Genomic DNA, 21,475 nt, shown 5'->3' with positions numbered 1-21,475 from the left:
GTAATCCAGGCACTTTGGGAGGCTGAGGCAGGTGGATCACTTGAGGTAGGAGTTCAAGACCAGCTGGGACAACACAGTGAAACCCTGTGTCTGCTAAAAATACAAAAATTAGCCAGGTGTGTTGGCATGTACCTACACTCCCAGTTACTCAGGAGGTTGAGGTGGGAGAATCACTTGAACCCAGGAGGCAGAAGTTGCAGTGAGCCAAGATTGTGCCACTGCACTCCAGCCTGGATGAGAGTGAGATCCTGTCAAAAGGGAGAAAGGAAGAAAGGAAAGAAAGAAAAAAAGAGAGAAAGAGAGAGAAAGAGAAAGAGGAAGAGGAAGAGAGAGAAAGAGAGAGAAAGAGGAAGGAAGGAAGGAAGGAAGGAAGGAAGGAAGGAAGGAAGGAAGGAAAGAAGAAAGAAAAAAGAAAGAAAGGAGTTAAAAAATACTCTCAGGAAGATCCTAGGAAAAAGTGCAAACCATGACAAAAGCATCTAACTGTATTGCAAACATATGAAATGATATCACTGAAGGGGTGGAAGGCAAAGGTGCTGATTTGGTAACTTTGGAATAAATGAGGTCTATAAAGCCAAAAGCAATAGAAACTGCAAAAAACATGGTACTCTAGTAGGTAAAGTTGTTTCCCACAGGCTATAAGTAAACAATCCTGAGACTGCTATACATGTATACTGGAATCAAACAATTGCACAAGTGGATGGTGGAAGATGGAGCCTGATTCCTCACTGATGGAGTAGGAATTTACCAATAAACAAAGGAAGTTAGAATAATCCATGCGGTAATGGACTAGAGTTGGAGACATCAGCAATGTCTCACATTTTAGTCAATATAGATTCAGGTGATTACATACAGAAATATTTGTAGGTATGTAACATGCACAGATAAGTATACACGCATATATTTATGTGCTTTGTCAGCTGAGAGGGCCCAAAAGAAACAAAGTCCCAGTAGCAGCAAGCATGCCAGGACCTATATCTTGGATTCCAATATTATTCTACAATAAAAAGAACCTTGGATTCTTGGAGAAATGGCAGATTCTGAGACTTGGGCAGGAAATATACAAGATTAGCCCAGAATATTGTGCAGTGCCAGAAAATAGACAAGTGTTAAACAAGGAAAATTCACATTGATGAGGGTCTGTCAGAGAAGCAGAGGAGCTGAAAGATCTCCCAGCGGCCAAAGCTGGAGACATCTGAGCAACAAAATAAAGTAATATTGGATTATAACTCAAAGTACAAAATAAATACCCACTAGTCCACACTGATAGAAACAAATGATTGAATCAGTTACTGAATGGGAGAGAAGAGACAAACCTGTGCAGAATTTCAGACTAGTTAGATAGATACTGCATTGAATTCATGGTGATTAATCCCAGTGCTGGAAGAAAAACTGGCTCTTTTGGAGTTCCTGAGAAAATATCTATTTTCTTCAACACGTCAACTTCCTAAGACGTTTTCAAGGGTGGTTTTAACTGTTTTTGATTTTTTCCCTATATGCTGACTTCAGAGCCTCAGCCTGAGGAAGGTGGGACTTCATTGCCTTGTCTGCCTGTACAGCCCACTACAGGGCCACACACAAGGCAGGCCTTCTTGCTGGCATTTAAGATAGTCATAATGGTGCTTTATGAGGCGCCATGTGGTGTGATGTTTCTGTAATCATTTAGTGCTGAGACTGATAAATTTAACTGGTGCCAGTTCAGCTGATACCCTCCACCTTCTTCCCAAACAAACCTTCTCCCTGCCTCCTCCTTCTCTCTCAGCCCCAATGATTACAAGCTTCTGATCATTGCCTGATGCCTCTGCCTTGACCTGTTACATTCATGCCCACCATCAAGTCCAGTTTAAACCTATGCCTTCATGCCCACCATCAAGTCCAGTTTAAACCCGTGCCTTCTATTGATACCTCCTGCTAGGGTACTAGTGATTTACTATTCTTTAAGACAGACTAAGCCCAGCTCTCCCATGAGAGCTGCCAGGACCTGGCCATGATTCAAGCCCAAATAACATAAGCCAAATTACACACTCAGTAGGGACGGCATTTTTTTCAAGTCCCCACCCTTGTGTGAGTGAAGGTGGAACAAAGATTATGTGACCACGTTGTTCAAATACAGGGAGATGACTGCATTCCCTCCCCTTAGTTTTCATTTGTGGATTCTTCTCCAAGCCCTGACTTCCAACTGTACTTCTTTTTTGATGTTGTCTCTTGCTTAGAGGATTCTGAAGGGAAAGACAGGGTAGTATGCTGTCCTAAAGAGTATGGGACTTTATCCTGTAGACATGGGGAGCCACTGAGAGGTTTTTAAGGTGGTCAACTTCATATTCTTGTCTTTGGAGGTAAGTTCACTCTGAAAGCAGGCCAATGGCAGGGCAAGGCAACCACTGCCCTCTCCAGGAAAACAGTGGCCATTCTGGGCACATCTAAATCAATCCAAAGCTGAGAGGGGCAGGAGCTGATGTGATCTTAGGATACCAAGACACTAGAATATAGCCAGATACACAAAGTTCCATGTTCTGACCTTACAAGCAAATTGTGTTAAATCAGCCATGGTTCCTAAGCTTTGTCCCACCTTGGTAAACATAAAAATAAGGATATTTGTATAACTCACTGGGATCAACTTGAGTAAGCTTGGATAATCCTAAAAGAAGCTTCATGGATAATAATTATTTACATTTCCTTTACATGGTATTCTTATAAAAAATAAAAACAAAAAATGACATATAATTATGAGAAGAAAAAAGCAAATCTTGGGGGTAGATTTAAATGTCAACTTTGGGTAACATTTCCTGATAACATTCTTCTTGGAGTCTAACTCTTTTAAATATCAGGTTTTATGTTAAAAATAGTTCCTGATCATTGTTCCTGCACATAGTTCCTGATCAAGACTTTTTTTTTTTGAGATGGAGTCTCACTCTGTCGCCCAGGCTAGAGTGCAGTGCCATGATCTTGGCTCACTGCAACCTCCACCTCTTGGGTTCAAGCGTTCTCCTGCCTCAGCCTCCCGAGTAGCTGGGATTACAGGCACGCGTTGCCACATTTGGCGAATTTTTGTATTTTCAGTAGAGATGGTGTTTCGCCATATTGGCCAGGCTGGTCTTGAACTCCTGACCTCAAGTGATCTGCCTGCCTTGGCCTCCCAAAGTGCCTAGATTACAGGCATGAACCACAGTTCCCAGCAAAAAAGCTGTTTGATACAAGAAATGATGATAAAATGTAAAACTATCAGCTATGAACCAATGGAAAGAAAAAGAAAAAACACACAATAAAAAATCAAAAGGAAATAAAGACAATAAAAGAAACAAAAAAAGTCTTTTTTTCCTGTTCATATAGTTATGTAAGATTTTGTATAGAAGTGTATCATGCATGTATGTGTAACCACATAACCTTGGTATGCCACTGGACCAATTTTCACAAACACCCAGTACTAGCACCCAGATCAAGAAACAGAAAGGTACCAGCATCCCAGAAACCCCATTCATGCCTCTCCCAGCAAATACTCCTTCTCTTCCAATAAGGTAACCACCATGCTGACTTCTGTAAGTGGAATTTATATGAATAATACTCTTTCGTGCCTGGCTTCTTTCTTTCAATGTTATGTTTGTGAGATTCATCCACACATCACTTAGTGTGGCAACAGTTATTCATTCTCAAGACTGTATAGGATTTTATTGTATGAAGATATCAGAATTTACCATCCATGCTCCTGCTGATGGACATTTGGGTAGTTTCCAGTTTTTCCTGTTGTGGTTGTGTGGCTGTGAACACTCTTCCGCATGTTTCTTTGTGCACATATGCATACGGTTCTGCTGGATATACATATGGGGGTGAGGTTGCTAGATCATGGGGTATAGATGACTCCAGGTGACACTCCTACCAGGAGTGCATAGCTGTTCCACATCTTTGTCAACACATACTATTGTCAGTTAAAGCCATTAAAAAACAAAAAAACAGCGATTCATACATTTGTAGCAGCTGAAATAGTATTCAAAAGATCTGATGGCTCTTTTCTTCTATTCGTAATGGCAATACAGTATTGACATTTTTTTCCTCCTGATAATATAAGTGAATCCTGAATCTAAAAGAACTTAGTCACACCAAGTATTGTGAAACAATGAAGCTCTAATTCACAGCTTGGGCAAGCACTGTTAGAAGTGCTGCTGTCAGCTGGGATGTCACCAGAAGGCCCACTCAGCTGAAAACAGACATTTTGCAAATATTTAAAGACAAGGATTCTGCGCCTCCCCCTGTCTTCTTCCCTCCCCACCCCTCAGGGTCACCGAGAGTGTCCAGGTCTTAGGACTCACAGGGGACCACTGGAGGTCACTGGCTGCAATGCTCCTGCAGGCATGATCGCCACACAGCTGACTTTGGCAAAGCCATACTATTAACTAATCCTCTCACCACCAATGAGGTAGAAGACATGTTATTATCTCAATAGTACAGAGGAGGAAACTGAGGCCCAGTAAAGTAAGAGACTGTCCCCAAGTCAAGCAGCAAATGAGCTGCTGCATGAAGGCAGAGCCTTACTTCCCACCACTTTCTGCTGCAGAATTTTGCTCACAGAGGCCCGCTTCCAATAACATCTTGCTGGAGGGTGACAGTGGCTCCTCAGCTCAAAGTGAGGAATGGAAGACTTGAAAAAGGATTTCAGAGAGACAAACTCTTTGAAATTCTGTTTTCAAGTTCACGTGTTCACAAGGGTGAACACTACTACCTCATAACGTACCTGGCAGCCACCTCTGTGTGTATCGGTTTTATTTATCCCTCTACCCTCTCTGTGTGTCTAGTCATGTCTCTCCCTTCTTGTCCTATCGTCTCCCATTTTTCTAAGTAGCTAAAATATGGAATTAGAACATTCTAGACATATACACATTCCCCTTGTACTTATTAACTAAAGACATGTTATGTGTCTTAAACATTTATTAAACCAAGCAAATCTAATCTTTTGAAAACAAAACCAAAAGCCAGTTAGGTTGCCTAGCTCTGTAACTTTCTAGCTGTGGACACATTACAAAATGTGCTTCCATTTCCACATCCACCTGTAAAATGGAGACAATAACAGCATCTGCGTCATAGGGTTATCTCAAAGATGAAGTAATTTGATATAATAAACAGCTTTAAAATATGTCCTGCGCCTCAGTGTGCTGTTTGCTAACATGAAGTGATGCTTTTACTCTCGCTGTGTGGGAGAGGGCCTCAATTTTGTCTTCTACCTTGGACTAGAAGTCCTACCTGTACTTATCTCTGGGATTTTTTCAGGTGTCCCTGTCACCAGGAGTCATCAATGGCAAAGCAAGGCTTTTTCATTTACTGGGCATTAGTGATGATTCAGCAAAGAGAGGAAGTGAGAGAGGAGTTCAAGACAACCAGGACTCAGTTTCTGAAGGAGAGTTGCTGGAAGTTTCTGACCGAGAACTGAGTCTGGAATCTTCTCCTCAGCTGGGGTAGGCCCACACCCACACTTAACTTTGGGAAACAGTTAATTGCTGTTTTAGTCAGTTTGGGCTGCTGTAACAAAAATACCATAGAGTACATGGTTTAAACAACAATTTATTTCTCACAATTTTGGAGGCTGGAAAGTTCAAGATCATGGTACTGGCATGATTGAGTTCTGGTAAGGGCCCTCTTCCTGGTTTGCAGACAACAGTCTTCCAACTGTGTCCCCACATGGTGCAGAGTGAGCACTAGTCTCTTTCTCTTCTTATAAGGGCACTAATCCCATCAGGGGACCTCCACCTTCATCACCTCATCTAACCCTAATTACTTCCCAAACACCCCACCTCCAAATAGATTCCCTTGGGGATTAGGGTTTCAACATAGGCATTTGGAGGGATACAAATGTAACGTTTACTTCTTATCAACTATCTCCCCTTTTTTGCTATGATAATTTTGTATACCAGTCTCTTTTCCTTCCGGGCACTGACATGCTTGAGGAATGCAGGGAGGGGTACCTTGAATACATTGTTCTGACACATTCAAGATTTGTTGAAAGAATGAATGTAATAACACCAGAAAAGAGGTGATCAGCAAGTCTGAACTTTTCTTTTTGAAAACGTATTCATGGCCAGCAAGGTGGCTCACACCTGTAATGCCAGCTCTTTGGGAGGCTGAGGCAGGTGGATCATTGAGGCCAGGAGTTCTAGATCTGCCTGACCAACATGGTGAAACCACATCTCTACTAAAAATACAAAAATTAGCTGGGCGTGGTGGCTCAGGCCTGTAACTCCAACTATTCCAGAGGCTGAGACACAATAATCACTCGAATCTGAATCTGGGAGGCAAAGGTTGCAGCGAGATCATGCCACAACACTCCAGCCTGGATGACAGAGCGATGCCCTGTCTCAATTAAAAAGAAAAAAAGTAAAGAAAAGAAAAAGAAAAAAATAATTGCTTCTCAGTTTGATGATATGCAGTCACTCTCACAAATCAGTAGTTTATGTGACAATAATCACGGAAAATATACTGCTTAGGTTTATAAATATCTAAACATATAAACCTACTTTTTTTTTTTTTTTGCAAGACCTCCTTAAGTCTCCCAACCCACTTTTTTATTTGACACAGTTAATAATGATTTCTTAAAAGTAGAATACTTTTTTTTGTTTGTTTGTTTCTGGTATCCCGAAAATAAAGAAAAAAAAGAGTACATTTCAAGAAAACAAGTTGAAAAATTAGTCACAATAAAATTAAAGGTGATTGATCTAATTCCCTGATGTACATTCTAAGGACATACAGCTCTGTTGAAGGCTCACTGATTTACAGGGAAAAATATCTAGGATATACCACGAATAAAAAGAAGTCTAATATAATTTTTTAAGAGAAATATGCAAATACCCCCTGAATTGAATTTCTTCTCACTCCAAAGTCCATTACAGCAAGAACTCCATTTTCCATTTCAGTGGTACATCCTCTCTAGGCTGCAAAAAATGCAGAGGACAAAATGACATTTGAAAAAGGTGTCTTTAAAGATACCTTTAAGAACAATAGTCCCCTTATGCCATTTACGCTCACATAAGAGACTGGAATAGTAAAGCACTATGAACAATGATGAATGTTGTAAAAATCCCTGGTGAGGCTTAATCAATACTGTCTACAGCCGTGTCCACTGGAGGAAGCTAGTTCTCTGTGAATTCTAGTGGGAAAGAATTATTGAATGATAAACACGTCTTCATTGACTGCTCTATCAGATACTTAAAGTTTCTTTGGGAGGCCTTGCCTTTTCTACCCAAGGAAGAAGTGAAAATGCGTCTTGCACAATTGCTTAACTATTCCCAACGCAAGTCTTCATTCTATCATTTATTTCCCTAGTAATGTGGGCATAAGGAATCCTGTATTACTGGTGCGGAAACTTGGGTGTAAAAGTGATCACAAAGATTACATGGGGCCAGGCGCGGTGGCTCACGCCTATAATCCCCTCGGGAGTCTGAGGCAGGAGAATCGCTTGAATCCGGTAAGGTTGCAGTGAGCCGAGATCGCGCCACTGCACTCCAGCCTGGACGACAGAGAGAGACTCTGTATCAAAATAATAATAATAATAATCCGAGCCCGACCAGTCTCCCCACAGCGTCAAGGTGAAACCAGGTGACCGCGACAACAGTGTTTAATAATGGGTCCTCAGGCAAAAACTCCATGGATGGGAATCCCGCGTCTCTGAAGCTGCCCAACGAGGCGGTCTCCTGGTGGCACCTGCCCCGCCAAAGGAGCAATGAGGGGCTGCGTTTAGATGAAGCCGGTATTGAGCAAAGCTTCTGGATCAGTCAGGCGCTCAGAAGGGACGTCTGTGGGAGAGGGGTCAGACGGTACTCAGACCCCGCCCGGGGTGAGGTTGGTACTGAACTGGCTGAGGCGTGGAACCCCTACCCTCCACCCTCGTAAGGTGCCGGGGCCAGTTTGGGCCTGGACTCCTAGAATTTGAATTGGGGGTGGTCTAACGCTGTTGCCTGCGGGGTGTGCAGGAGGCCCCTAGTGAAGCCAAGTGTCCGCAGAGTCGGGGCGCCGCTCTATGCTCGGCTCTCGATTGCTCGCGCCTGGCAGCGGCGGGCGGCGCACGCGACGGCTGGGGCTCTGCGCTCGAGGGGTCGAGCCTGGGCCGAACGGGCGGCGGCGCGCACTCTGCGGAGGCCTCTGCGCCTCGGGCGAGCGGGTGAGAGAGGCCGCGGCGGCCAGCGCGGGGATGTCGAGGAGCTCGAAGGTGGTGTTGGGCCTCTCGGTGCTGCTGACGGCGGCCACAGTGGCCGGCGTACATGTGAAGCAGCAGTGGGACCAGCAGGTCGGTGTCACGTGACCGTCTCATCCGGGCCCGCGCGCGGCGGCGACCTGGGGCCTCTCGTGGTCTCTGCCGGTTCGGTTCCTCAGTTCGTCCTCGTGTCTTTTCCCCGCGGTGGCGCCCCTGCACCCCACGCATTTGTGGCTGCAGCCGGTGGCCGCCCTGCTGGGTTCCGGGCGCTGCAGCTCCCGGCGGGCGTGTGCAGCCTGGAGGTTCAGGAAGACCCGGCCGCCGGGCTTAGTGCCTTGGGAGCCCCGCGCTGAAGTGGCCTTGCTCCGCACTCGCACGGCACGCACGCTTTTGGGGTGCCCAGAGGCTCTGTTTTCAAGTCACAGTTGGCCCGCAGGGTGCGGACCTTTCCACATGTCACTTGGGCCACTAGAAAATAGAAGGCAGGGAAGGAGTTTCTTGGGGTGCATTCTGCAAGTTACCAGCCTCTCTCCTGGCCCAAGGTTGGGGCTAAAGCGTAATGTGTTTTAAGTGCTTTTGATTTTATCCTGTGGTAAGTGAGCCCCCCTCCCCATACGCGTTCTCCGTGCCTTTGACCAAGATAATTTGGTGAGATATTTTAACTTCCCTTTTAAATGAACAGTTTGCTGTGGAAACTGGAATCTGGGAACGACAGAGATAACAGCCTCCAGATTTTCTTTTTGGTACTTTTATTTCAGGGAATATCCGTGACCTGCTGATCAGCAGTGACTGACCATCTATTCTTTCCTCTCAGTTCATATTTTCTTTCTTATTCAAGTTGGCAGACCTTTAATGGCTGATTACTGTGTGGAAGCTACCTCACTAAGCACCTTGGGAATACGAAGATGAGGAAACTCCACTCTTCCAGAGTCTATCAGTGATTCACAACCGTGCTGAGAACGGGGGATTGGGTCGTTAGTGAATTTTCAGAGAACAACTTGGCAGTGATGGGGTTGAACCTAGTTCACCAAGGGTGAAAATAATGGACAGGATGAATCTAGAGTAAACAGTCTTTTCTTGATTTGCCTACCTAGAGCTTTGGACTGTGCTGTGTGCTTGATATGCAGAGATGAAGCGGATGACGTCTTTGCTCCTGGTGTTCACAGACTGTGGAAATTAGAAGAGAGGAAGCATGTGATGATACAAGAATTTTGACGAGGAGGATGGGGATGAGATGACTTAATGAAAGGGCACAGGAGAGATCAGACATTTGGGATTAAAATGTGCTCCTAAGGGGCTAGCTTTTGGAATAGAGGCAGAAGACTTCCGCCTCTTAGAAGGAAAACTAAAAGATGTTGATCCTGGGAAAACTTGAGATGGAGTAAAATTTAGTATGACAGATGTTCTGACGTCAGTGAAGTGATTTTTGAAGGGTTTGGGTAGGGATGGATTAGAGCTTGGCTTTGGACCCTAGATAAACATCAGATGTTCCCGGAAAGTTTTTACAGTGTGACTAAGGTTTGGTCCCCACCCCTGACCGTTTAAACCAGAATCTCTTGGGGATGGGGAGCTGGTTCAGCAATGTTTTAAAAGCAACCCAGAGAATTTTAACACAGGGCTAAGAACCATTGTGTTACAGAGTGGAAAAGTGGTTATTTGGAAGTTAGCGATGAAGAAAATGTTGACCAGGTTGAAAAGGTTGACCAGAATAACGTGTGTGTGGGTGTGTGTTTCTTTTTTTTTCCTTTTATGTCTGGTTCTTCATTAGGTGCTTACATTGTATTAATAGCAGTGGGAAAGAGTAGGACAAATGATTTCGCACATTGTATGTGTCAGAAGATTCAAGGAAGCAAGAAATTAAATAACGAATATTGTTTCCTGACCGTCTACCACATACCAGGCAGTGTATTAAGCACTTTACGTATATCATCTTTAATCCTCACAGGTACCTAGCAAAAATTAAGCAGTGCTACATGAGGAGCCAGAGTTCTAGGTGTTAGGGTTGGAAGAATAAAGAGGTCTTTAGTGGTTAGAAAGGCAGTTCAGTGAGGGTCACAGGAAGGATGTATGAGGCAATCAGCATAGACCTTGAAGCCTAGAAGATAGAAATGATGGGATGGAGAGCCAGATCATAGGCACACATGACACCTCTGAGAAGGAAAGGTAGGATCTGGGAGGCAGGTGTGGAAGAAATGATTCTGGTAAATGGTGTGGGCTTGGGAGGGTGGGTATCGGTGTGTCATGGTGTAAGAAGCACAGGACAGGAAGACCTGCGGTCCGGGGAGTGGAATAAGCACCTCCATTTTTGTCTCAGTGGGGATCTTGCCCAGGGTGCATGGTTCAAGACATTTGGGTTTCAGTTGAGTTATATCAATCCTGGGACTCCTTCAAATCCCTCATAATGAAGCTGTAGACCTGGAGGAGGTCCAGCAAGTAGGTTTGATATTAGGTGAGTTTTAAAACTAGGTAAAATAATTTGGAAAAAACCCCACAAACATACGCAGGCCCTGGGCCCCACTCCCATTCATTCTACTCTATACAGCCACTATTAAAAACTGTTTATTGGCCAGGCATGGTAGCAGCACTTTGGGAGGCTGAGGCAGGCAGATCATTTGAGGTCAGGAGTTTGAGACCAGCCTGGCCAACGTGGTGAAACCCCGTCTCTACTAAAAATACAAAAAAGTTAGCCAGGCCTGGTGGCGCACGCCTGTAATCTCAGCTACTGGGGAGGCTGAGGCGCAAGAATCCCTTGAACTCAGAAGGTAGAGATTACAGTGAGCTGAGATCATGCCATTGTACTCCAGCCTGGGCGACAGCAAGACTCCTCAAAAAACAAACAAACAAAAAACCTATTTATTTATTTATTTGTTTAGAAATGGGGGCTTGTTCTGTCACCCAAGTGGGAGTGGAGTGGTGCAGTCTCAGCTCTCTGCAGTCTGTGTCTCCAGGCTCAGGTGATCCTATCACATCAGCCTCAGGAGTAGCTGGGACCACAGGCACACACCACCACTCCCTGCAATTTTTTTGTTGTTGTTGTATTTTTGCTAGAGACGGGATTTTGCCATGTTGCCCAGGATGGTCTAGAATTTCTGAGCTCAAGCAGTCTGCCTGCCTTGGCCTAAGATTACAGGAGTGCTGGGATTATAGGAGTGAGCCACCACGCCTGGCCTAAAACCTGTAGAGTATTTTGTGAGCAATAAACTATAAAATGTTAGTTATTAGTAATGACTAAACTGATGTTTTTAAAAGTCTCATCTTGGGTGCCAGGTCCATGTTCTGAAATGCTGTGGTTTTTTAGTGCTTACTAAGGTAACTACTATTGAGCATTTATTTTTTCCTCTGGTAGTAGCATTCTTCTTTTTCTTCTTTCTGTGTTATATAATTAATTAATAATTCTGCATGATTTTTACATTTTTAACTTTACATGCTAGAAGCCAAGTTCAGATTTTAGTAATCTGCATTTTTTTCTCTTCATGTTTGTTGTTCAGCTAGGATATAGTAACTCGCCAAGTTTTTAAAGCATTACATATCAATTAAAGTTTAAAAATTTAACATTGGCCGGGCGCGGTGGCTCACGCCTGTAATCCAGCACTTCGGGAGGCTGAGGCAGGTAGATTACTTGAGATCAGGAGTGCAAGACCAGCTTGGCTGACATGGCGAAACCCTGTCTCTACTAAAAATGCAAAAATTAGCTGGTCATGGTGGTGCGCGCCTGTAGTCTCAGCTATTTGGTAGGCTGAGGCTGGAGAATCGCTTGAACCCAGGAGGCGGACGTTGCAGTGAGCTGAGTTCACACCACTGCACTCCAGCCTGGTTGACAGAACGAGACTCTTGTCTCAAAAAATAAATTAAAAAAAAATTTAACATGGTGCCAGTTTTTTTTTTTCTGTTATTTCCCATTACATTTTCTGTGCTAAATGCTCAGGAATTTCTAAAAGTATGATAAGAAATCATTTCAGCATTTAGCACACTACCAAATTTATTTGATCGTTTATTACATTTTACATTTGTACAGAAAATTAAAATAGTAACTGGGTATTTGGAATCTGAAAGTTTTAAGTGTATTTTGGTAACACTGTTATTTGGATTTGAATGGCACAAGGATGGGGACCACCTGTTCGGGATGTTACTGAAATCTGTTTCTTACGTTTTTAGAGGCTTCGTGACGGAGTTATCAGAGACATTGAGAGGCAAATTCGGAAAAAAGAAAACATTCGTCTTTTGGGAGAACAGATTATTTTGACTGAGCAACTTGAAGCAGAAAGAGAGAAGATGTTATTGGCAAAAGGATCTCAAAAATCATGACTTGAATGTGAAGTATCTATTGGACAGACAACACGAGTTTGTGTTTGTGTTGATGGAGAGTAGCTTAGTAGTATCTTCATATTTTTTCTGGTCACTGTCCTTTTACACTTGATCAAATAAAGGACAGTGGATCATATATTGTAAATTACTGCTTTCAGGGTCCCTTATATCTGAATAAAGGAGTGTGGGCAGACACTCTTTGGAAGAGTCTCTGTCTGTGTGATCCTGGTAGAAGCCCTGTTAAGGTCACTGTCCAGAGCTTAGGGTTGTTACTGTGAACCACTGCTGAGCTTGTGAGAAGGAAGGGATGGATAGTAGCATCCACCTGAGTAGTCTAATCAGTCGGCATGATGACGAAGCCACGAGAACATCGACCTCAGAAGGACTGGAGGAAGGTGAAGTGGAGGGAGAGACGCTCCTGATTGTCGAATCCGAGGACCAGGCATCAGTGGACTTATCGCACGACCAGAGTGGGGATTCCCTCAACAGCGATGAAGGAGACGTGTCGTGGATAGAGGAGCAGCTGTCCTACTTCTGTGACAAGTGCCAAAAATGGATACCAGCCAGTAAGAAGCTTCTCAATCCCTTTGATTTGTCAGTTCCTGTGTGAAGGTTTGTTTTTCCAACCTGTGAAAGAAGCATGAATGTGTAAAAGAGACCTAAATAAAAAGATAATTATATTTATTCCTAGTCGATCAGGTATAAATTTATATAAAACATAGGCACGTTTGTACTAATGAAACTTACTGTCAACCTCTATCACATTGTTAAATTAACACGTTTGATGGTAACTCAATAAAATTGAGAAAATTGGAAATCCTGTGTTACTTAAAGAATTAGCCATGTTTTTCTGACAAGATCATAGAGATTTAGGGCCAATTCCAGTCCCAGTGTTGAATTCATGTTCAAGTTTATAAAAATTACTTTGTTAATATTTAACTTACGTGGAGAACTCCTCTTATTGTATACTGAAAAGTGGTTAGAATTAGCAGATTGAAGGAGTTTTTTGCCCTTTTTCTAGGACCAGTCTTTTTTCCCATTTTCCTTTTTTTCTGCTGGCAAGAGATATATCATACACACTCTTTGATTGCCTCAATCTTGAGATTTTTTTTTTCTTTTTTTTTTTTTGAGGTGGAGTTTTGCTTTTGTTGCCCAGGATGGAGTGCAGTGGAGCGATCTCAGCTCCTGGGTTCAAGTGATTCTCCTGCCTCAGCCTCCCAAGTAGCTGGGATTATAGGCGTTTGCCAGCACACCTGGCAAATTTTTTTTTTTTTTTGAGAGTTTCGCTCTTGTCACCCACACCGGAGTGCAATGGTGTGGTCTTGGCTCACTGCAACCTTCGCCTCCTAGGTTCAAGTAATTCTTCTACCTCAGCCTCCCTAGTAGCTGGGATTACAGGCATGCGCCACCACGCCCGGCTAATATTGTATTTTTAGTAGAGATAGGGTTTCTCCATGTTGAGGCTGGTCTTGAACTCCTGAGACCTCAGGTGATCCACCCACCTCGGCCTCCCAAAATGCTGGGATTATAGACATGAGCCACTGTGCTCGGCCCTAATCTTGAGATTTTCAATGGCCAGCTTCCTGGCACTTGAGGAGCGTGGCTTGCCAGCCATTACATGGTTTGTACTGAAACAGGATTTTCCCGTTAGGCAAGAGACTAGTAAAGATATACTACTTGAGGAATGCCTTTGTGTAATATAATTTGTAACCAAGTCAGAGAAATACATATATAATTGTGAAGAGGGTCATTTTCTGGCATGTGGAAATGTTTTTCTTAAAATGGGTTCAACTTCAAATTTAGTCACTGTTAACAAATTAATAGTAACATTTTCACGGGAAACGTAGAATTTATTAGTTAGATGGTTTTTGCTTCTGAGCGATCTCTGCTTATTAATTTCAGGTTCTGCCTGAATTCTCAGTGGCTTTCACTTTATCCTGTGAGGACAAATTTTAAACTGCCCTTTGTGGTCAGGACCCTGCTAACTGTAGCTTCTTTGATCTCCACACAACTTTGCAGTTAGGGTGAACTTCTCATTCTTCACAAACAATTCTTATCCTTAGGGTTTTGCACAGTTTTTTTCCTCTGGAATATGCATCTCCACAGCCTCCATTCTCCCTGCACACAAAGACACCCCTTTTCACCTGGCCAATTTCTAATCCTAAGCCTCCCACTAATATAGGTTGGGCCCCCATTTTATTTACCCTCACACTGCCCTGTGGTACACATCACATTCGACTCCTTTGGTTTTCATGTGTCACAGAGCATCAGCATCACCTGAGGGACTTTAAGAAATGTAACTCCTAGGCTCTGCTTTAGAAATTGATTAATTTTATCTGGGCTAGAACCAAGCATATTTAGAAAACCAAGAACAACCTGGGTGATTCCAGTGCACCGTGAGCATGGAGAACCACTGTGCTGTTGTGATCACCTATTTTCTATGCAGCCCTCGGGGAAGTGCAAACCTGTGAGAGCAAGCACCATTTTCTGTCTTGGACTTTGTATTCCCAGTTCCTAGCCCAGTGCCTGGTATGCAGAGGGAGCTCAAATTTTTTGAAAGAATGTGTGAAGAGACCTGCCTTTGGGAGTCAGGAATGTGACAGTTGGGAAATCCAGCAATAATACCTGCTTTTCCAGTACCTTTCTCCTAAAAGTTACTGGATCCTACAGATCTTAGTGGGCGTATACTTGGTGTTAGAAATCTTTCTTACTCCCTTTTTTTTCCACATCTTGCAATTGCGGGTTGTCTGAAGAAAATACGACTCGACATAGGAAAGGAAAATCTGGGTGATAAATGGATTAAACCTTGGGTTACCGCTGCTCTAGATAAACCTGTGATATGACTTTTTGTTTTTCTCCTAGGTCAGCTGAGGGAACAGCTCAGTTACCTTAAGGGTGATAATTTTTTTAGGTTTACTTGTTCGGATTGCTCAGCAGATGGCAAGGAGCAGTATGAAAGGCTGAAGCTGACATGGCAGCAAGTGAGTAAAAAGCCCTTTCCCGAGTCCATGAGGGTGGTTCCCCCAGGAGTTTGTTGGAATGAATATCTAGAAACTTAGGGATGAGCTTTTGAGTTGTTTGGAGGGGCACTTTTTATTTCGTGATGAAATTAGATACCGAATACATGGAGAAGGGAGTGAAAAATACTCGCTGTAATCCCAGCACTTTGGGAGACCGAGACGGGCAGATCACCTGAGGTCAGGACTTCGAGACCAGCCTGGTCAACATGGTGAAACCCCATCTTTATTGAAAATACAGAAATTAACTGGCTAGTGGTGGGCCCCTGTAATCCCAGCTACCTGGGAGGCTGAGGCAGGAGAATCGCTTGAACCTGGGAGGCGGAGGCTGCAGTGAGCCCAGACTGCGCCTCTGTACTCCAGCTTGAGTGACAAAGTGTGACTCCTTTTCAAAAAAAAGAAAAAAAATATTCACTGCTGACTTGGCGAATTAGGCTTGAGAGGCTTGAGAATCTCATGATTTCATTTATATGTGATACCAAGCTCTGATTATAATTGAAAATGAAATTCTCATTTTCCTGGCAGTCATTTTAAGAACAATAAAACTTTTTTTAAAGTGGAAAGATGGCTACATTGAAAATAGATTTGGAAGACGGAAGGTGACTGATTGCAAAAACCAACATAACCCAGCTTTTCTGCATTTGAACTCAAAGATGTTTGAATTTTTGTTTGCTGAAATACTTGTTCATTTTTAACCGTCTGTAATACCAACATGCTAATCTAAGCCAGCTGTATCCTAAACAATAGCTTTTTACTGATCTCCAGGTTGTATTAAATTGTTTTGGTTTTGTTTCTATATCAATAGGTTAATGTATAATATGAATAATAATAAGGTATCAATGTATACTTTTTAGTTCAAAAACCAAATAAAGCCAGACATGGTGGCTCACGTCTGTAATCCCAGCACTTTGGGAGGCGGAGGCGGCCAGATCACCTGAGCTCAGGAGACAAGCCTGGGTAACGTGGTGAAACCCCGTCTCTATAAAAAACAGGCCAGGCGAGGTGGCTCATGCCTGTAATCCCAGCACTTTGGGAGGCCGGGTGGGGCGAATCACCTGAGTTCAGGAGTTTGAGACCAGCCTGGCCAACATGGTGAAACTCCGTGTCTACTAAAAATACAAGATTAGTTGGGCGTGGTGGTACATGCCTGTAATCCCAGCTACTTGGGAAGCTGAGGCAGGAGAATCGCTTGAACCCGGGAGGCTGAGGTTGCCATGAGCCGAGATTGCGCCACAGCACTCCAGCCTGGGCAACAAGAGTGAAAGTCTGTTTCAAAAAAAAACCAAAAAAACAAAACAAAACAATACAAAAATTAGCTGAGTGTGGTGGTGGTGCACGCCTGTTGTCCCAGCTTCTCAGGAGACTGAAGTGGGAGGGTTGCTTGAGCCTGGGAGGTTGAGGCTGCAATGAGCTGTGATCGAGCCACTGCACTCCAGCCTAGGTGGTGACAGTGAGATCCTGTCTCAAAAAAAAAAAAAAAGAATTATATATTACTTAGTTTTTATGTTCATTCATTCATTCAGCAAATCTATTTATGTATTTATGTATTTATCTATTCAGCAAATCTATTATGAACCAGGTACTGTTCTAGGCCTGAGACTACTGTGGTAAACGAGACAGCTAAGGCCTCTGCCCCAAGACAGCTGACATTCTGTACTTAATTTTGATAATAAACAGGTCAACAAGATAATTACCCACAGCACTTTTTACTTTGAAGGAAATAAATAGATTGATGAGAAAGATTTTAAATTACACCATGTTAGCCACTTATGGTGTTCCTTGTAAATTTTAGTTGCCTTAGCAGCCTTAGTCTATTATCTTAATTATCAGTGCTTTATTAGGACATCTGATGAAACCTGTCAGTGTTGAATTAGGAAGCCTTTTCTTTGACTTGCCTGAAAAAAATGTAAGTAGAAAATGAAGAGAAGTTTGTATTGAGGATAGAGCCTTATGAATATTATAACTGGGACATTTTTCTCAAGTATACATGGTATACTGTGTGTAGGCAAGATCTTATTAATAGATTATTGTGATACGTGCACACAGGTAGGTTTGTATTTGTCCTGCAAGTGGTTTCTCATAAAAGCTGTATAATGGAAGAAGAGCAAATATATGTAATTTGTTATTTTCAAAAATGTGAGTTTTCTGTAGTGGGTCTTTTTAAAAGAAAAGCTGGCTTTTGCTTATTTTGCTCAGAATATGTAATATTGGCTCACTTTGCGTATTTATTTATTTTTTTATTTTTAAATCTTTTTGAGACACGGTCTTGCTCTGTTGCTCAGGCTGGAGTGCAGTGGCACGATCTCAGCTCACTGCAACCTCCGCCTCCCAGGTTCAAGCAGTCCTCCTGCCTCAGCCTGTCTAGTAGCTGGGATTACAGGCATGCGCCACTATGCCTGGCTAATTTTTTGTATTTTTAGTAGAGACGGGGTTTTGCCATGTTAGCCAGGCTGGTCTCAAACTCCTGACCTCAGGTGATCCACCCACCTTGGCCTCCCAAAGTGCTGGGATTACAGGTGTGAGCCACCGTGCCCGGCTACTTTGTATATTTAATTAGACTAACATAACTTGCAAATTATTTTTTCATTTCTAAAAGACATATTGATGGTGGATACTAACCTGGTAGGGTGAAGTGATAACTTAGGTTGCATATATCTGGTTCTTAGCAAACAACTGACCACTATTTCTAGTTGCATCTGAAAAAGCCCATCTCTTGTTGAAGACCTGAAAGAGAATCAGTTGGTCTTGAATAGACTCCATTGATGTAGCCACATTCTTAGTGTATTGAAATGTGGGTTTTCTGTCTTTAAATCTTAAACTTTGAAAGATTTACCAAAGAAATATGTAGAAATGTGTGTAACACAAACAGCATTTTGTTTGTATTATAAAATACTTAGAGTAAAGAGGTCTGATCTCCTGATTAAAAGGCCCCTTCCTGCCACGCTCCCTTTCTGTGTCCTTTCCTCCTCCTCGGTGACTCCTGTGAATAGCAGTTCCATACAGAGGAGAAACTTGATCAGACACTTGGGAAGAATAGGGAAGGTTTTGCATTATTTTCCTGGAGACTCATTGTTACGGCACAAGTAAGGATACCATGATCGATCTTTGCCCATTATTTTTCTACTGTTCGTCAGCATATACTGAGTACCTGCCAGCTCTGAGCTAGGCCCTGTGGATACATTGATCCACAAGATCAGCTTCATTGCTGGTAAGCTTGGTCTGGTAGCATGAGAACAGAAAACTAAACTGGTGTTCATTTTTTTTTTTTTTTTTTTGAGATGAAGTTTCACTCTTGTTGCCCAGGCTGGAGTGCAGTGGCTTACTGCAACCTCTGCCTCCTGCGTTCAAATGATTCTCCTGCCTCAGCCTCACGAGTAGCTGGAACTACAGGCATGCACCACCATGCCCAGCTAATTTTTGTATTTTTAGTACAGATGGGGTTTCACCATGTTGGCCAGGCTGGTCTTGAACTCCTGACCTCAGGTGATTCACCCACCTCAGCCTCCCAAAGTGCTGGGATTACAGGCATGAGCCACCATGCCTGGCCTGGGATTCATTCTTTTAGATCATAAATTCCAGGAGATGAGGAAAAACAGGTCCTTTATATATTAGTTTATAGTTTTCCCAGTAAAGATTAAGTGATAATAGAAAAAGTTATTTTCAAGTAAATATGCAAACTTTAACTTTTTACAGTCTTAAAATGTCTCAATTATACAGAAAAGTCATAGAAATAAGATAACAGATACTTTACCACTGAGATTATCAGCAAATACATGTTTCTGAGATACTCTTCTGAGAGTGGGTAAAGCTTGTTCTATGATTTTCTTAAATTATTTATTGAGCAATAATTATTTTTTAAACTTGTGGTGAAATATGCATAGCATATAGTTTACCATTTTTTAATGTACAGTTCAGTGGAATTAAGTACATTCACATTGCTGTGTAATCACCACCACCATCCACCTTCAGAATTTTTTTATCTTTACAAAATGAAAGTCCATGCCCATTAAACACTAACTTCTCATGAATATTGATTGCTTAAAGGAAGATGTTTGTTGGCTGGTGTAGACCAGATGCAGATATAACTGGAAGACATTTAAAAAAATCTGTTCATGGGGTTAATTGTTTTTAGACTGTCTGCAAGTATTGCAAGTTTAAGAATGGGGAAATTTGAAACTTGGTTAGTGAAGGGTTAGAATTACTGGGCCCCTTTGAGTGGTGTAGATATAGGTCTTTCCGTAAGACTGTTGGGGATTTAATGCTGTGAATACAGATGTTGGGGGAATTAACTGCAATTTACTACACTCCTTATAGATACAGGATGCTCTTTATAGAAATAAGGATTAGGCTGGATGCAGTGGCTCACATCTGTAATTCCAGCACTTTGAGAGACTGAGGCGGGCAGATCACTTGAGGTCAGGAGTTCAAAACCCTGTCTCTACTGAAAATACAAAAATTAGCCAGGAGTGGTGGTGCAAATCTGAGATTCCAGTGCTCGGGAGGCTGAGGCAGGAAAATTGCTTGAACCCAGGAATCGGAGGTTGCAGCGAGCCGAGATCGCACCATCACATTCCAGCCTAGGCATCACAGTGGGACTCCGTCTCAAAAAGACCAAACAAACAAACACAAAAAAAATCTATATGAGTATATGGGTATAGATTCAAAGAAAAATGTCTGAAAGGATGGGATTATTTCTTGATGGTGGATTTCAAGTGATTTTTACTTCCTCCTTTTGCCCTTTTCTATATTACTGAAGTATTTTACAATGAGCATATATTATTTATATTTCTGGAAAATACCTCCCCATTTGGGGCCATGAATTCTTCATCTGTAAAATAAGAGTAGATTAGATTAGATTAAGAGTTTGCATCCTGAGCTCTGGGGGTGTCTGGGAGCCCTCCGAGAATGGGCTGAGTGGCTGGGCCTTTCAGTTGTCTGTTTCTCCTCTAATGCTGATTTCATTTGAAGGAGGGATTTGACAGGTAAAAATGGCCGAGTCACCGAGTAGATGGCATGTAGCATTATTTTTAGTTCTCAGATTCTGAGAATCTTTTTTTTGCCCTCTAAGAGCTTAGAAAATTGTATACAAGGGTGGTTTTCAAGATACTTGATAAAGGGTAGTGCCATTGGTCAGAAAATGCTGGCTGGAGTAGGCACCTGAAGGCCTCCTGCTGTCAGAAGGTAGCCTTTGATTTAGGACTGCACTGTGTAGGGTGCAGATCCTTGGGACAATGCCTGTTTATCAGCTGATTCAGGGGCAGCTCTGTTGTAGCCATCAGTTCAGCCACACAGCCCTGCGTGTGTGGCACCTAAGGATTAGATGCTTAGTTCTGCACATAATTAAGTGGATTAGTGATACCTAATGAAAGTGAAAAAGGAAGTAAATTCTACCCTGGGAGTATTCTAAGATACTGTCCTTCCTTTGTTCCCTCTGTTCCCCACCATTCCTGCTCAGAATATAAAACAGAAGAAATTTTCCCCCCCTCAAGATTAACATCCCTAACCGTGCTGTTCTCCCACCTCTTGTTTCTATTGTGTTTCAGGTCGTCATGTTGGCAATGTACAACTTGTCTCTAGAAGGAAGTGGACGTCAAGGTTATTTCAGGTGGAAAGAAGATATCTGCGCTTTTATTGAGAAACATTGGACTTTTTTACTAGGGAATAGGTAATGTGTTGTTAAAAAATCTTATACTTGAAGGAATATGTAAAGAATGAAGTATATAAGATTTGAGACTGCCTAATGTAGCCTTGTTAGAGATTTATTTTAATATTTTTGAGACAGAGTCTCCCTCTGTCACCCAGGCTGGAGTGCAGTGGCGTGATCATAGCTCACTGCATCCTCAACCTCCTGGGCTCAAGTAATCCTCCTGCATCAGCCTCCTGAGAAGCTAGGATTACAGGTGTGCACCAACATGCCTGGCTTGCTTATTTATTTATTTATTTATTTATTTATTTATTTAGGAGAGTCTTGCTCTATCCC

General features: G+C 42.6%; 2 protein-coding genes across 3 annotated transcripts in view; both read left to right on the top strand.

Moving 5' to 3' along the window:
• The first annotated feature begins 8,071 nt into the window (after positions 1 to 8,071).
• LOC111546412 (protein PET117 homolog, mitochondrial) lies at positions 8,072 to 21,161 on the top strand. 2 transcript variants are annotated; one of them, XR_002732775.2, is made up of 4 exons: positions 8,072 to 8,266; positions 12,329 to 13,044; positions 15,341 to 15,459; positions 21,039 to 21,161. XR_002732775.2 is itself a non-coding variant. In XM_023217797.2 (2 exons), exons 1-2 carry the CDS (start codon positions 8,171 to 8,173, stop codon positions 12,476 to 12,478), a joined length of 246 nt encoding a protein of 81 aa, XP_023073565.1. In that variant the 5' UTR covers positions 8,072 to 8,170; the 3' UTR covers positions 12,479 to 13,295. The 2 variants fall into 2 exon arrangements, 1 of the variants encoding a protein (XP_023073565.1); XM_023217797.2 differs by lacking the exons at positions 15,341 to 15,459; positions 21,039 to 21,161 and having other exon boundaries at positions 12,329 to 13,295.
• KAT14 (lysine acetyltransferase 14) overlaps positions 12,700 to 21,475 on the top strand; it is a 45,417-nt gene continuing 36,641 nt past the window's right edge. Inside the window, exons 1-3 of the mRNA XM_023217796.2 lie at positions 12,700 to 13,044; positions 15,341 to 15,459; positions 21,039 to 21,160. Coding sequence (XP_023073564.1) covers positions 12,786 to 13,044; positions 15,341 to 15,459; positions 21,039 to 21,160 — 500 coding nt within the window. The 5' untranslated portion in view covers positions 12,700 to 12,785. The remainder of the gene's footprint in view (positions 13,045 to 15,340; positions 15,460 to 21,038; positions 21,161 to 21,475) is intronic.

The sequence above is a fragment of the Piliocolobus tephrosceles genome, chromosome 20 (genome assembly GCF_002776525.5).
Source record: "Piliocolobus tephrosceles isolate RC106 chromosome 20, ASM277652v3, whole genome shotgun sequence".
Classification (NCBI taxonomy): Eukaryota; Metazoa; Chordata; class Mammalia; order Primates; family Cercopithecidae; genus Piliocolobus; species Piliocolobus tephrosceles.
The sequence above is the reverse complement of the archived record's forward strand: the minus strand, read 5'-3'. Positions and strand labels throughout refer to the sequence as shown.

Bases quoted from the DNA above. Each gene is read 5' to 3' on its own strand.
- LOC111546412 (XM_023217797.2), top strand. From the start codon at position 8,171: ATGTCGAGGAGCTCGAAGGTGGTGTTGGGCCTCTCGGTGCTGCTGACG. The intron at 8,267-12,328 runs GTCGGTGTCACG...TTACGTTTTTAG, and splicing joins AGCAGCAGTGGGACCAGCAG to AGGCTTCGTGACGGAGTTAT.